Source organism: Lepidochelys olivacea (genome assembly GCF_965140295.1).
Source record: "Lepidochelys olivacea isolate rLepOli2 genome assembly, chromosome: 2".
Classification (NCBI taxonomy): Eukaryota; Metazoa; Chordata; order Testudines; family Cheloniidae; genus Lepidochelys; species Lepidochelys olivacea.
Genome location: NC_140412.1, coordinates 143,641,007 through 143,657,351, shown reverse-complemented (window position 1 = coordinate 143,657,351; position 16,345 = coordinate 143,641,007). Strand labels below are relative to the sequence as shown.

Here is a 16,345-nt window from a genome sequence, read left to right as displayed (position 1 = left end):
ATGATTTTCAGATGTATTAAAATCAATAGGAGCTTTGGGTGCCCAGTACAGTACCTCTGAAAATCAATTATTAGTATGAGTGGTTATGCAAATGAGATGATGTAATGTTAGCAGGAGTGACTATGATAATATCTCTGGTGAGCCTCCGAGTATTTCTCTATTCCCATCTAAGCCTTCAGGCCCAGATTTTTAGAGGTGTTTAGGCATTGCTGCACTCAGTGCTGCAATGCCCATTTGATTTAGGAGCCTGTCACATTTTAGAAAGGATTTAGGCATTGAGAAGTCCAAATCCCATCGACTATCTAAGTGCCTAAATCCCTTTAAAAATTTAGGCTTCTCAATCAGTGAGACGTTGCAGAAGTGAGTGCAGCAATGCCTAAACACCTCTAAATAAATACCTCTAAAATTCTGGCCCTCCAAGTCCATACTTCAGCAACAACAGATACCTAATAACTCTTGTTCAACTGTTTAGCTTCATATAGTATCCTTATCCTCTCTCCTTCTCACAATTCTCTACTCTACAGTCAATTGTAAGCACCGTATTGATTTTTCTTAACTATTTACACTCATTCATTATTGCATCTTGTATCAGCTGGAATCATTTTGTCTACCGTTACATGCCGGATAACATCTGTTGTGATTCATGCAAAAATATCATGAGGTGATTCGGAAGTTAAAGTATTTGCTACTGGCGTAGCATAAGTAATGGACTAGAGAAAGTAATAAAAGAAGGAACTGCTGGAAATGAACAGAACAGACCACTGAACAAGTTTTAACTTGGGAGTTAGGTGTAAAAAAAGTTTGAAACATGAGCTCCAGATCAAATTAGACCCACTTCCTTCACTATCACCAGTTGTCAGCACAAGTCTGCTAATCCTACACCCTCTAACTTGGCCAAGACTGTTGAGAACAAACACTTTGTTTCTAAGCTTAGATTGAAAAATGATCTGCTCTAGTATTCTGTGTATGGGGTCCGGTGAGTGGTGTGGGATGGAAAAGTGGGTGCAAGACCAGACTTGGTTGGCCATAGACCAGGATATTATGCTATCAGCACAGGCTACGGTGGACCTGCCTCCTCTCCAGTGCAGAGAGACAAGGACCCTTCTTTTGCTCCCCATCCCTAGTGCATGTATTCACAAACCCTGAGAGCTGGTCCAACGGAGGTGGTGCTAAAGGGTTGTGACTCCCGGGACTTGGCACTCAAAATGTGTTCTTTCTGATCACTGGGCCAGAACTAATGTTTAAAAAAAGCTGGTCCTGCCAAAGTATCTCTGGCCCCAATAAATTACTAAACTCTGGGGCTTTAAATTGTCGGTGTCACCAAATGCATTGCTTTTTTTCCCCTACATTTCTGTTGTTAATATTAATTGTGGTCAACTTAATTAGTTTCACAAAACTTGAAGTTAATTTTTCCCACTTGGCCAGTTCTCTCTCCCAGCAAAGTCTGAGAGGCTACTTATGTCCCATGGTGCTGTGGCTATCATCATAAGCAGTTTCACATTCAAGAAGCAATAGGAAGGCTGTGGACAAGGTTTAAAAGAAATATTACTTAAAATGTGCTTTATTTTTAATATTTTAAAAAAGATATCCTATAGGATCTCTTTGGGTCTTGCGATTGTCTGACGTACCTGGAGCAGTTGGCAATTTCCATACTTGGTCCTTCGCACTGCCAGCCTCCACACTGAGGAGCTGGACTGTCACACAAGCGAGTTCTGCAGAGGCAGGAGCCAACACTAGTACCATCAGTGTGGGTGCAGGGTTTCCACTGAGACCACATTCCAAAATTCCCATCCACAGTCAAATTCCTGGTCTAGAAGATATAAAAGCAGAAAGTCAAGGCTTACGGTAAGACAGCAGAAAACTGATCAGAGGTCCCTTCTGATGTAACTTTTTAATTGCACAACATAGTGAAGTCTGAACTTCAGCTATTCAAAATTTAGAGCCACCACAGGAATCATTCTCAAAAGGATCACACCCTTTTAGACCATAAATCCTTTAGAGCAGGAATTCTCTTTTTTGTGTTTGTACTGTGCCCGGAGCAATGGAGCCTTTGGACACTATAAATAATAATAATAATAATCAATCATCATCACCCCTAAATACAACCAATATCACTGGCTCCTCTGGAAAGAATTCCTACAGAAATTCAACAGGAATTAGAGCTCCATTCTCTTAATCATCTTCTGCCTGAAATTATTTCCCATTTCTCCCAAACTCTGCTGTCATCTGGTCTAAGACACTATTGCAAAATAGAATATGCAAGAATGTTTGCAGAAATATGACTTTAGATTGAAAGGAGGAAGCAGTAGAAGATAACGGTCAAGGGATAGATTCTAGTTAAGTCTATGCTAAATCTTAATGATTAGTAGTTTTCTTTGTTATTTATAAAAACACATTTTAATAAAAGAACCATCACTAAAATTCCACTCCCTGGGGAAGCAGAATGTGATTTTAAATATATACATTATCTATGAGGGAAACTGCATAGACTGTCGGTCCTTCATCAGTTGGGACTGAGCCAATCACAACACATCTTCCAATCTTCTCTCGCTCTGGCCATCCTTCGCCATGCTTGTCCATATCTCCTTGTTAGGAAATCATCCCACCTCTTTGGAGGCTGACCGCATGGCTGTTTCTGTTCTCGCGGACATCACTCGGCTATAGCTGTGGTCCATCTGTTGTCGCTGAGTCGGGCCACATGTCCAGCCCACCACATTTGCTGAGCCTGCTTTCAACAACGTCTCACACTCCAGACTGCTGCCTAATTATTTCGTTGAGGATATGATCGTGGAGCGAAATGCCCAAAAATGTTCGTTCCATCGCCCTCTGTGTGACAGACCGTTGATGTTCTTCAATCTTTGTCAGAGACCATGTTTCGCTGCCATATAACGTCACTGGAAGTACAGTCGAGTTAAAAAGATTTGCACAAGTTGTTTTGCTGATCTTTCCTTGGAGGATGTCCTTGATGTCACTGAATGCGCACCATCCAGCTTTTTTTTCTGCACAACAGTTCACCTTTCTGATCATGGTGCATGATGACTTCCTGGCCCAAATAAACGCTGAAGGAAGACTTTGAGAAATTTTGAACTGAAAAGCTTCTAAAGGCTGCTGAAGATCGTAAAAGCCTCAAAAAATGCAAACGGGAACTGGCGTTGTACAGGTCATTATTATCAGCTTTGAAGAACAGGGACGGAGAATCAGTAACCAATCGAACAGAGATGGAGGCAATCAGCAGGGATTTCTATACCCAGCTGTTTGCATCCCATATAGACGTCCCAATGCCATCACTTCAACAAACCGATGAACACATACTCCCGGTTCTCATCAGCGAAGTCCGTCACGCAGTCCATCAAATGAAAGAGAGGAAGGCTCCAGGCAAGAATGGTCTGACAGCAGAAGTGCTTAAGGCAAGAGGTCAGGAACTTTGGAAAGCTCTTGCCCAAAGGTTCAGCCGCTACCTGGAAATCCAGAAGATACCATCCAGTTGGAAAGAGTCCAATACCATCTTGCTGCATAAGGAAGGTGATTGAGAAAATCTAAAGAACTATCACCTGATCTGCCTGCTTTCGTATATCTATAAGTTGTTCACTAAAATAATAACAAATAGACTGTCGCAAAACCTGGATGAACAGCAACCGGCTTTCGAAGGAATTACAGCACGATAGACCACATCTTCACTCTAAACCAACTACTAGAGTGTTCAAGGGAATAGAAGTTCCCTTTGTGCACTGCCTTCGTAGACTACAAGAAGGCGTTCAACAGCATAGAGACTAACACCGTTCTTGAAGCTCTTTCAGAACAGGGCACCGGCACAAAATATATCACATTACTAAAGGAAGCGAACTCTGGCTGCAGCATGGACATATCGTTGTTCGATACTCCCCTCCAAATCCCCATCTAGAAAGGTGTGAAACAAGGAGATACAGTTTCATCAAAATTATTCACAGCCTGTCTTGAATTGTTTTTTTGACAAGCAGACTTGAAAGGCAGGATTAATATAAACGGCAAGCGGCTAAACCATCTCAGTTCACAGATGATATAGTGCTGATAGCCGAAAATACAGGCCAGCTTGAGAGAATGCTTAAAGAACTGAAAGCGAAAAGTAGTCAAGTTGGATTAAAAATGAACCGGTCGAAAATGAAATACATTAGATCAGATGTTCTGCCAAGAACACAAATAATTCTTGGAGGAGAGCAGATCCAAAAGGCTGATAAATGGGGAAAACACAGCTGTAAAAAACAATAAAAATGAAAAAGCATAAAACTTTATTTTTAGGACCTTTGCCTGTTCCCTTAAAGTTTATTCCCGCTGTCTCCACCTGGAGGAGGATCAGGCTCTTTTATGGTGTTGAATAATTCTTCCAAAACGCAGTTTAAAAGCTATGTGAATAAGATATGTATAATTATATATTCACCCAGGAATTGTCTAATTAAAAGAAACAGTGCTAACTCTAGATTTCAGACTGTATTGCTACTGGACCCTTTCATGAAATTGGTGATGGATATCAGGAATTTAGCTCTCTAGATGAAGGCACTCTTTAGTAGAGAATGATGAAACGATTAGAAAACGTGCATTATAGATTCAAGAAACGAACTTTTTGTTCTGTGTTTGTACAACACCTAGCATACTGGGATCCTGGGCTAGGAGTAGGGCCCCATAGGGCTACAGCAATACAAATAAATAATAATGATATAGCTAAATAGTACATAGATCTTCCCCCACCCAACAAATGTCGGGGGGGGATAGCCTGAAGCAGTTAGGCATGTTTTAAGTGGGAAAACAGGGAGGGAAGTACCAGTACTTAATGTCCTAACATCTGTTTCTACACTGAACTAAAAACAAAACTGGCAGAACTGCTATGAATCACAGAGAAAGGTGACTCTCTTGGCTACCTGGCTCAAACAATGGACATCACTTACTTCTAAATGAGGTGGGGAAGGGAGATAAAGGAGGTATAAATTTCACAGATAATTAGAAGATATAAGAGATTTAATTACAGCAGGCAGCATGTTTTCACTGCTGATTTACAGCCACTCTGCTAAAAGGTTCCATAATTTAACTATTAATAACACTTTTCAAGATCAATCATTCACATACAGTGCTACCCCATAGAACAGACAAGTTTATTTTCTGGCAGCTGTGACTGATATAGCTACAATCTATCAACTCAGCATACTGCTGACACATGTTTACTGAAAATAACACACTATAATACAGTGTGTATGCTGTTATTTTTCACAAACAGGAAATAATTATTTCTTGTTAAATGTCAGTTGTGCTCATTCTCTTACACTGAGGGTTGGAAGAGTCTGTATTCTATAAACACAGATAACGTGTCCCCAGTCCAATTAGTGTCAGAGCTATGAAACCATCTCTACTGCTTACTTTTCCATGATGTATCAGAACACCCTCACTGCTGTCTCACCTATACTTTTCACAAGACAACACATATGATCAGCTAGATCCCCAGGTGTCTATATAGAAAACAAGGCAAATGTGGGACTTTGAGTACTTTAAATGAAAGTTTACTAACCTGAGGGCCAAATTCAGCTCTCACCAGCACCAGTGCAATGCCCTTTGCCCATAAAGTTGTGTTGCATTCAACCTTCTCACCTACCTCAGAGTGCAGGCCAGCACAAAAGAAGGAGATATTTACTTTTTCTCTGATTTGGTTATATTTTCTCTCCCACCCTTCTTTTATCCGGTGCCTTACTTTCCTTCTCTCGTTCCCACCCAAAGTTTCTTCTTTTCTCTGCTATCTATATGTCTCTTGATGCTCTCTGCAACCCTCCAAATGGCTCTTTTGCCTATTTTGTGCTAGCCTGCACTCTGAGGAACTCTATATCTTCAGTCAGCCAGCAACTTCTTGTGTTGCCTATTCTCTGGGGTGGGAATCACCGAGTTTGAGTTTGCATGCTACACCTATGCCAACATCTCCTCAAGGTGAAAATGCTTCTGGTGGGTTTCCACCAGTTTATACAAAAATTCAGAGACTACACCCTTATGGACTGCCCATATAAAGAATAAACCCACCCTTCCCAATAATAATAAATAACCCACCAACAATCCCATCAGCACAATCTGAATATTAGCTATTTATTCGGAGGACCTGTTGTAAAATGATATGATGCACTTCATATATCAGGAATTGAATACACTATACTGTACTCTTAGTTCCCGCTGACCAAGAAGCAAGGAGCTGGGCTTAGGAATTGAAAACGGCTTTCCTGTGTGACAGCAATGGGCTCTTCCTCTACAGCAGTGGTTTTCAAACTTTCTTTCTGGTGACCTAGTTGAAGAAAATTGTTGATGCCCACGACCCAACGGAGCTGGGGATGAGGGGTTTGAGGTGAGGGAGAGGACTCAGGGCTGGAGCAGAGGGTTGAGTTGCAGGGGTGAAGGCTGCGGGGTGGGGCCTGGAATGGGTCCCTAGGTGCTGAGCAAGGTGATCCAGTGCCTTGCATTCTGTGACCCACTACTCGGTTATGACCTGAACTTTGAAAAGCACAGCACTAGGGTATGAGGTTCAACTGTAGTTGTAAAGCTTCCTGCAAAACGTTTTTTTTTTTAAAGAAATTTAATAATGCATAAAAAGTCAGAACACAAAAGGGTTGATTCTCCAAAGCCTTGCATTTTGTATAGTGATTTATTCTGGTACTAAGTAAGTTCAAAGTGGTGTAAATGACCACCAGTGTAAAATGGCCATTTTGCACAGGTGTAAATCTCTACACAAGGTGCAGGGCAATGGAGAATAAATCTAGGACTCTGTGACCAAATGCACCCTGTATTCACACCCTACATACTGTTGTGATAATCTTTATACAAAGTATGCCTTGTGAGATTTCATTTAAAAACTAATAACTAATTGGCCAATAATATCACAATGAAATGTACATGGCAACATTATATGTAAGTTATGAATTCTCCCCGTACAATATTTATAGAACATGTTTAAACCCACATAGTCCTGATTAACTACTCCTGCCTAAACAGGTCTATCTTAAACAAAGGATTGTGTGTGTGCCTCAATGTTTATACAGTAGTAAACGAGGTCCTTGAGACAGCAAGAGCGAGACAAGGAAAATTTGTATTTCAGCATACACAGGAGAGAAGAAAGAGCATGGGGCACCTTCACACCCAGACTACGCTTTGCCTTCTTCACTACTGGAACAAACTTTGCTTTGAGGGATAATTCTCAGAAGAATCCATTTCAAAGAGTGACTAGACTATAGAAGTGAGGGGCAAGAATACCTCAAAGTATTAACTGAGAGAGACATCACTCTTTTTCACCTAAGAAGACAAAGGAAACTGCTTGACTTCGGGAGGGATCCTGACCCGAAGTTTGGTCAGCCCTGTTGTTGGGAACATGTGGTAAGGATTTTACCTTGAACCAAGTCTAGCTTGTTAAGTTTTAGCACTGGAAAGCATTTAATCTTCATTCCTCTTGTGACCATTTCTAATTTTAATGCCTTCTACTTGTAGTCACTTAAAATCTCTCTTTGTAGGTAAATACACTTGTTGTAGTCTTTAATCAAAACTAATCCAGTGTTGTGGTTAAACTGGGCTCTGTGGTAGCTCAATTTAAAATAGCAAAACTGTTCAATATCGTTCCCTTACAGAGGCAGCAGACCCAAAATATCTGAACTGTCCGGGAGAGGGCTGGATAGTGGAGAACACATTTTTGAGGAGGAAAATTTGGGACTGGAAGTGTGTTGTGGTCACCCTGCAAGTAGTAGCCACGGCTGCTGGCAGCCAGAGTGTGGCTTATGTTTCCTGACAGGCTGCTGTGGTCAGAGTTGCAGGACAGGGCTGCAGCTATACACAGACACACAGGACGTGAGCTGCATGCGGTTTGGCTGTTTGTGAGAGGCCCAGGTGGAAGGTACAGCAGCAAAGCATTGCAAGGTACCCCAGGTTGCAGGACAGGTGGTGACCTAACCTTCACTGGCATGGATTGTATTCCGGAATGTGAGAGGCTCCTGCTAGGATGTGCTTATAGCACACACAGATGTCACATGGGCATAAATCCATCCCCTCCTGCTCTCTCCTCAACAGCTTCCCAGCATTCAGGGACTCAGAAGTTCAGGAGCCTTCCAGGAGCCCTTGCTGTTAAAAGTAGAGGAACTGTGCTGTAAGGGCTGACCCTTCTCTTCATCTCAACTGGCTTGAAGAGGGGAAGGGGCAGAGGAAAAGCATCAGGTGGGCTTCAGAAGGAACAACAGAAGCTCAGCAGAGGTGAAGAAATCACTTTTGGTCCTGCACCAGGAAAGTGCCCTTCCCGCTAGGAAGCGGGAAGGGAATCTGGAATTTCCTTTGACACCTCTCCCCCACCAATTCATCAGCCTATTGCCACCAACTCCCACAATGACCCCCAAAGCAGCCTCTTTTGTATAAGCATGAATAGACATTGCGGGAGAGGGGCACTAAGGAAAGGAGTAGAGTAATCTTGGCCAGAGACATACAACTCAGATACATTTCAAGAAAACAATGAGGAGTCTGGTGGCTCCTTAAAGACTAACCAATTTATTTGGGCATAAGCTTTCGTAGGTAAAAAAACCCACTTCTTCAGATGCATAGAGTGAAAATTACAGATGCAGGCATTATTATACTGGCACATGAAGAGAGGGGAGTTACCTTACAAGTAGAGAACCAGTGTTAACAAGATCAGTTCGGTCAGGGCATATGTGGTCCACTGCCAATAACTGAGGAGGAGGTGTCAATACCAAGAGAGGGAAAATTGCTTTTGTAGTGAGCCAGCCACTCCCAGTCCCTATTCAAGTCCAAACTGATGGTGTTAAGTTTGCAATTAAATTGTAGCTCTGCAGTTTCTCTTTGAAGTCTGTTTTTGAAGTTTTTTGGCTGAAGGATGGCTACTTTTAAATCTGTTATTGAATGTCCAGGAAGACTGAAGTGTTCTCCTACTGGCTTTTGTACGTTACCATTCCTGATGTCTGACAGAGACAAACACCTACAAGATCCTTATCAAGCATTCTTAAAACTACAATAGCCACCTGGGGAAGGGAGGAAACAGATGGACAGAGTGAAATGGGTACCCGGAAGTCACCCACTACAGGACAGGCCCAACAAGGAAAAAAACAGAACACCACTGGCCATCACATACAGCCACCAGCTAAAACCTCTCCAGTGCATCATCAACGATCTACAACCTATCCTGGAAAACAATCTTGCTTACAGACATCCCCTCAACCTAAAGAGCAGAATGAGTGGGGAATTTGATAGCTGCTTTCAACTACCTGAAAGGGGGTTCCAAAGAAGATGGATCTAGACTGTTCTCAGTGGTAGCTGATGACAGAAAAAGGAGTAATGGTCTCAAGTTGCAGTGGGGGAGGTTTAGGTTGGATATTAGGAAAAACTTTTTCAGTAGGAGGGTGGTGAAGCACTGCAATGCGTTATCTAGGGAGGTGGTGGAATCTCCTTCCTTAGAATTTTTTAAGGTCAGGCTTGACAAAGCTCTGGCTGGGATGATTTAGTTGGGGACTGGTCCTGTTTTGAGCAGGGTGTTGGACTAGATGACCCCCTGAGGTCCCTTTCAACCCTGATATTCTATGATTCTTTAACACAATGAGCATGATGAGGAAAAGCCTAAAAGACTTGAAAGGGGATTTAGCTTCAAAATGCATTTGAGAGTAGTGTTTAGAATACACATTTCGATTTGTACACCAAAGACGATCTCAAATATTCCGAAAGGGGTGGTGGTGGGGGAATCTCTTTCCTTTAGTATGTATTTAATACAAAAATACTGAGAGGGATTTGTGAACTTGATGCTAAAGCACTAACTGTTGGTTACCAGAAAAGTGTAAGCATCCAAGCAGTTTTTCATTATAAAACAGCACGTCTCCAAGTGGATTTTACCCCCAATTAGTGTTCACTGTCAGTTTTGGAAGGCAGACAGTGGTATGCTCAATACTAGCTTAACTTTTTCTACTGAAGTTAGCCATTGACTTCAGTGGGAGCAGTGTCAGGTCAAAACTGAGTGCTTTAGAGAAGCCCCCTCGCAGAGCACTCAAAACACATTTGGGCAGCACCGGGAGGTAGTCAGGTTGGGGGAGACAGTTCAGACAGGTATTTTTTATCTAAACTCAAGGATGACACTTTATTCCTATATTCATCACCTATCCTTCAAGTCACTCTCCTCTCCTCAACCCTTCCAATGATAACTGAATTATATTCCCTGATACCCAGGCTTGTGCCCTGTTTGAATCTCTCAGCATCCAGGATCTTGAAAAAATCCTGCCATTCTTCCTTTGTAACATGTCTAAAATCTGACTTCTCTATACCCTGACTGCAAACCCCCTGCCCCATGCACCAGCTATTTTTAATCTCGACTATCATAACCTCCCTTTCTTTCTGGCTTCCTTTCTTCTCCCCCTTCTAGTCTATCCAAAACACTGCAGTTAAAAATCATCTTCTCTCACTGCCCCACCCTCCACTGACTCCTTGACTACACATCAAGTTCTGTCTCATCTTTCAGAGTAACAGCCGTGTTAGTCTGTATCCGCAAAAAGAAAAGGAGTACTTGTGGCACCTTAGAGACTAACCAATTTATTTGAGCATGGAGCTTTCATGAGCTACAGCTCACTTCATCGGATGCATACTGTGGAAACTGCAGAAGACATTATATACACAGAGACCATGAAACAATACCTCCTCCCACCCCACTCTCCTGCTAGTAATAGCTCATCTAAAGTGATCATCAAGTTGGGCCATTTCCAGCACAAATCCAGGTTTTCTCACCCTCCGTCCCCCGTCCCCCCACACATACACACAAACTCACTCTCCTGCTGGTATTTGTGCTGGAAATGGCCCACTTTGATTTTCATACACATTGTGAGGAGAGTGGTCACTTTGGATAAGCTATTACCAGCAGGAGAGTGAGTTTGTGTGTGTGGTTTTTGGAGGGGAGTGGGGGGGGGGTGAGAAAACCTGGATTTGTGCTGGAAATGGCCCACCTTGATTATCATGCACATTGTAAAGAGAGTGGTCACTTTGGATGGGCTATTACCAGCAGGAGAGTGAGTTTGTGGGGGGGGGGGCGGGGGCGGAGGGTGAGAAAACCTGGATTTGTGCTGGAAATGGCCCAACTTGATGATCACTTTAGATAAGCTATTACCAGCAGGAGAGTGGGGTGGGAGGAGGTATTGTTTCATGGTCTCTGTGTATATAATGTCTTCTGCAGTTTCCACAGTATGCATCCGATGAAGTGAGCTGTAGCTCACGAAAGCTCCATGCTCAAATAAATTGGTTAGTCTCTAAGGTGCCACAAGTACTCCTTTTCTTTTTGTCTCATCTTTCTCACCTTCAGGCATTCATATAGCTCTTTCCTTGCTTATATCTTAGTTCTCATTTCCTTCTACTCCTTCTCTTGTTCCATATGGTCTGTACAATCATCTTGCTTCACTGTTCCTTTTATTTTCTTCTCCCTACGCAAGAATCAGTACCAGTTGTAGCCACTTCTGTGCCTTAAAAAACCTCCCTCTTCTTCAGTGCAAGGTGTCTCCACATTCTTCTAATCTGTCTTTTGCTTGATTTCCTTTCCTGTTCTCACCTCCATATTATCTACTCTTGCTCTTTGTAAATCATACTCTGCAAAGAGCAGTGTTCCCTTTTCCTGAGGATTCTGTTTTCTACCATCCTTCCCTTCCACTTTGGATGGGTGTCTGCTCCAATTATGCTATCAATCTAATTTGCAGATACATTCTACCACCCTGATGCTGAGTAGTACCTTACTTCTAGAATAATCCCACTGAATGCAATGGGACTATTTCAGGAGCAAGGTACTATTCAACATGAACAGGGGAAGCAGAATCTGGCCATTGGTTTGCAAACTCCCTGGGGAAGGGAATTTTCTTCTTTGTTTATAAAAGACTATCTGTACCGATACATAATACAATAATAATAAATATTTTATTATTTAAATTGTTTATTTCATTACCTATTTTGAGCATGATATTAAAATGTTGAGGCCAGACTAAACAGGAGAGAGCATATGAAATTTAAAAAAAAAACAAAAAACAAAAACCCTTGAGTAGTCATAAATATTATACTTGCTATGATCAGTGTTCATATGTCATTATGTGTGTGGGTTTTCTGCATCCAAAAAATCCACTTTCTGTCTCTGGAAGGATAGCACCTTTTCAATTAGTGAACTTTGTGAACTGTTATGTGACTTTTTAAATTAGCAATAACAACCTCAGGGGGCAAGATTCCATCTCTAGCAATTAAAATCTGGTTTTACAGTACAAAGTAGGGGGAACATTCTCGAAGGAAAACCACTTTGCTGTAATTTGTGAATATTCATCTTCAAAGTGGGAATGTTACACTGGGGGAAGAAAGCTGACTGCTCCATATAAAACTGCAAACAATTTCTTATACATACTGCAAATTAGTTGGCTATGAACTGAAAAACAAATAAGTTTACAGTCCACATCTGAGCAGAAAGGCCTGAAGCAATGTGCTTTGTGTATAATTACGTTCTCAGCCTGAGAAATCTTACAGTGACGAGTTTACATGAGATCCACATGAACTCAAGAACTTTAAGAGGTCAATGAATTTTCTTGGACTTACTGGACACACAGTGATGCTTTGCTCCCACTGACTCATGCTCAGACTTTCTTCCAGTGTTGTGCATTTCTTCATCACCATGTCCCAGCCACAGTAAGGATCCTGGGATCCAATACATGCACTGCAAATATAAACCCGAAAAATTAGATAATATGAACACTTATATTTGCCTATACATGCCAAGGCTCCCTGAGATGCTACTTAACATTTCCTCATATTAGATAGATCAATAAAGTAAAACAGACACAATTATTGTAATGGAGTTCAGGTGACACATCAAGGTGACTGAACTATGGAAAGTTAATGGGAATTAATAAACATCTGGGATACAGACCTAGAATCTATTATAGGTAGTCTGGTAAATTTTCTAGTTGTGTGCATAGTATGTAGTCAAGTTGTAATAATACTTAATCACTGCAGTATAGCAGAAGTGATTAAAAAACAAATTGTCTCCTCTCAGATGATTTCAGAAGGCATGTTTTTGACTATTTTGAAACTACAGTTATCACCTTTTGAGAGGAAGAAGATAATAGCTGCTCCTTTGAAACAGAACACAACAAAACTTCATTAACGGCAGCTATTTCTTTTACAGTGTGGTATAGAACCCTTTGAAATAAGTACCAAAAAAGTGGCTTATTCTGCCCTTACTACGTGGTATGAAATAGGGTAGTCCATGCAAATTAAGTAAATAATATTTATGCTTAAAGGAATAACCCCACATTATTTTCATGTTTTGGTTACCCGTCTCTTTAAATCCATCATCGGGGGCTGGCCATTAGATCCTCGCATCAAAATACTCATACTTTCCTAGTACATGTGTATTAAAGGGGAAGCTTGTAGTAATCCCAATTTTCAGGCTGCATAACATTTTCAGTTGTAAAAGATTCTTGCAGCCTTTTTTAAAGAAGTTCCTACACCTCCATAGTTTGCAGGAAGCCTTTGAAATTTGGCAAGGGAGAGAGCCCTCAGGCTAGAGAAGTGTTTATTCTTTATCCCATAAAATGTGTTTAGGTTAAGCTGAGTTCTAAATTGCTAAAAATTCCCATTTCCCTTATCTGACTTGCATTGATCAGCAATGTCTTGGAGCATACAAAAATAATTATTAAATGGAACATTCTGAAGAGCTGGGCCCATACTGCTGCCAAAGCGGCAGCAGAGCAGTAGCAGCAGCAGACCCTGCACCAGGGATGCCTGGGAACTGTCAGAGCAGCTGTAGCAGGGTAGGAGCAGGGACAGAACTAAAGTATGGCAGGATGAGCTAACCCTTCCATCCCACCCCTCACCATACCCCTCAGAATCAGCACATGGTCCTAGCAATCCCATTCACCTCTCTTGGGGAACCACATGAGATAGGAAAAGGGGAAGTGAGAAAGCACCAGGTCAAACTTCCACAAACACTCTGAGCCCCAGTACATAAAGCTAGCAGTTCATCCCCTTTCTCAGATAACAGCTTTCTTTTTGCTGATAGCTATTCCTGTAAATCAAGTGGTAGAGCGTGTTCTGTCGTGATAAAAGTTCATCAGTCAAATACCATTAATGATACATGACAGGGTGGGGATGTTCTTACCACATGGAGCATAACACAAGGGCATCTCTCTTGTTCTGCTCTTCTCCACACAGCTCAGGGAGACACTGTGTCTAAGATACAGTATGGCTTTTTACATCTTATTCTTTCTGCCATTGATTTGCAAGTTTCTGGGAAATTTATATTTTTTTATACCTGCTCCCAAATTGGGAATGGAAGAGAGGTATCTTCTAAGTTTACATTTATTTTTGTGGTGCCTGTTTTTGATTAACTGTCCCAGGTTCTAAAGCCCCATTTCTTCTCTTCTCCCGTTTTTCTCTGGGGATAATAAAGTTCCATTTATGTTCTCCAGGTATCTCATTATTTTGTGTTGCTACTCCCAACTGAAAATCAGTTAGCCACACAAGATAAATACTTTATACAGAGTGAAAGGGGAGCAAACGTTTAGGCTAGAAGATTACAGAGCTTTTGTCTGATGCTAAAATGAAAGACGCAAGTGATAACACACAATAATGTGTCATTATTTTCCTCAGTGAAACAGAATTCCCTGTTCTTAAATTCAGAAGTATTGTGTGTTTCTTTTTCATTTCACATGAAGAGTATAATCCTTAAGAGGGAATTTCATGTATAGAAGTGGATAAACAGACACAAGAGGTCTGTTAAATTCTCCTTATGGATGTGTCTGAAATGCTTGTTGGTGAACATCTGCCATCGTTGTTGTAACAGCATTGCTGCTCCACCAGTGGTAGTGACAATGGGCAGTGCTATCTGCTAATGGTGTGGACAGGACTATATGATACCGTGGTAAAAATGCCAGCAACTAGACGACACTGACCGCGCTGGTGAAGCTACACTGGTCCTAAAGAAAAGGTGGGAAGATTTTTCAAAAGAACCTCAATATAGTCCCAGCCTGAGTACATATCATTCCCATTGATTGGGTATGAATGGAGGGGGAGATTTTCAAAAGCTCCTACAAAATTTAGGAGCACAAGTCCCACTGAAAGTCAGTGGGAGCTAAATCTTCCCCAAAATTTGTAACACAGATATCAATGACAACTGTTCACAAAGGGAGAGGCGAAGAGACCCCTGAAGTCCACACTCTCTCTTCTGTTGTGAGTATATAACTCCCACTGACATTAATGGGAGAGGCATACAGACACTGAAGGGCAGAATTTGGCGCTGTTGGAGGAAGTAGGGAGAACTGTGGCTGAAATAATGCAAAAATATGAGAAATTTGCCAAAATGACTGAATTACTTTTATTCTTCCCACTGATTGGCCAGTTATATTATTCACCCCTGCCCTCCAAATATACGTTAAACTTTACAAGGTCATCTTTAGCTTGCACTTCAGCCTTGGGTTCCCTTTCAAGCTTCCTTTTTCCCTTTATTCTTCAGTCACTATTATACCACTTCTAAGGGCAGGTCTTCACTACCCGCTGGATCTGGAGATCTGATTGATCTATCAGGGATCGCTTTATCGCGTCTCGTCTAGATGCGATAAATCGATCCCCGAACACACTCCCCGTCAATTCGGGAACTCCAGCTCGCGAGAGGTGGAAGCAGAGTCGATGGGGGAATGGCAGCAGTCAACTCGCTGCCATCCTTGCAGCCAGGTAAGTGGACCTAAGATACGCCGACTTCAGCTATGCTATTCGCGTAGCTTAAGTTGCGTATTTAGGTCGACCCCCTCTCCCACAAGTGTAGACCAGGGCTAAGTTATTTTGTGTGATACTTCTATCAGCTGACTGAACTGGCTAGTATCTACTTAAGATGGAATAATGTTCAAAGGAGCATGGTCAATCTGAGAACTGGTTCTTTTCAAATGTGTTAAAAGTAGTTTCAGGTATTATACCTGCATCTAAGTCTTCTCACCAATTTGTTGTTGTTTTAAAATCACATTTTCCTTTCCCTCCATCTTTTAATGCTTCTTACTCTCATGTCACTGTGTCTCACACACACACAACCAATGGAGAAACTGACATTGTACAGAGGAAACAATAAAACTAACTAGACACGAAGGGCTGTCAAATACATATGGTGTGAGCAAACTGGAAACTAATATAGAGTTTCCCCCTCTAACCTCTTTCAGTTAAATTTATCTTAGGTACTGCTGGAGGAATATTTTTGTCTGGAAAAAAATACTGTGTATGATTTGTAAGTTGACAGCGCCCTTTTAAACAGAACAGACTAACTGGCAGAATTGGATAATACATTAGCCTCCTTCTACCTCTGGAAACT

At 41.6% G+C, this 16,345-nt stretch overlaps 1 protein-coding gene across 5 annotated transcripts in view; it reads right to left on the bottom strand.

The window, feature by feature from the left end:
- SEMA5A (semaphorin 5A) overlaps positions 1-16,345 on the bottom strand; it is a 659,545-nt gene that overhangs the window by 156,048 nt on the left and 487,152 nt on the right. For all 5 annotated transcript variants that reach the window (XM_084619687.1, XM_084619686.1, XM_084619685.1 and 2 more), the window contains 2 exons: positions 12,586-12,703; positions 1,629-1,810 (listed from right to left, as the gene is read on the bottom strand). In XM_084619687.1, coding sequence (XP_084475813.1) covers positions 1,629-1,810; positions 12,586-12,703 — 300 coding nt within the window. The remainder of the gene's footprint in view (positions 1-1,628; positions 1,811-12,585; positions 12,704-16,345) is intronic.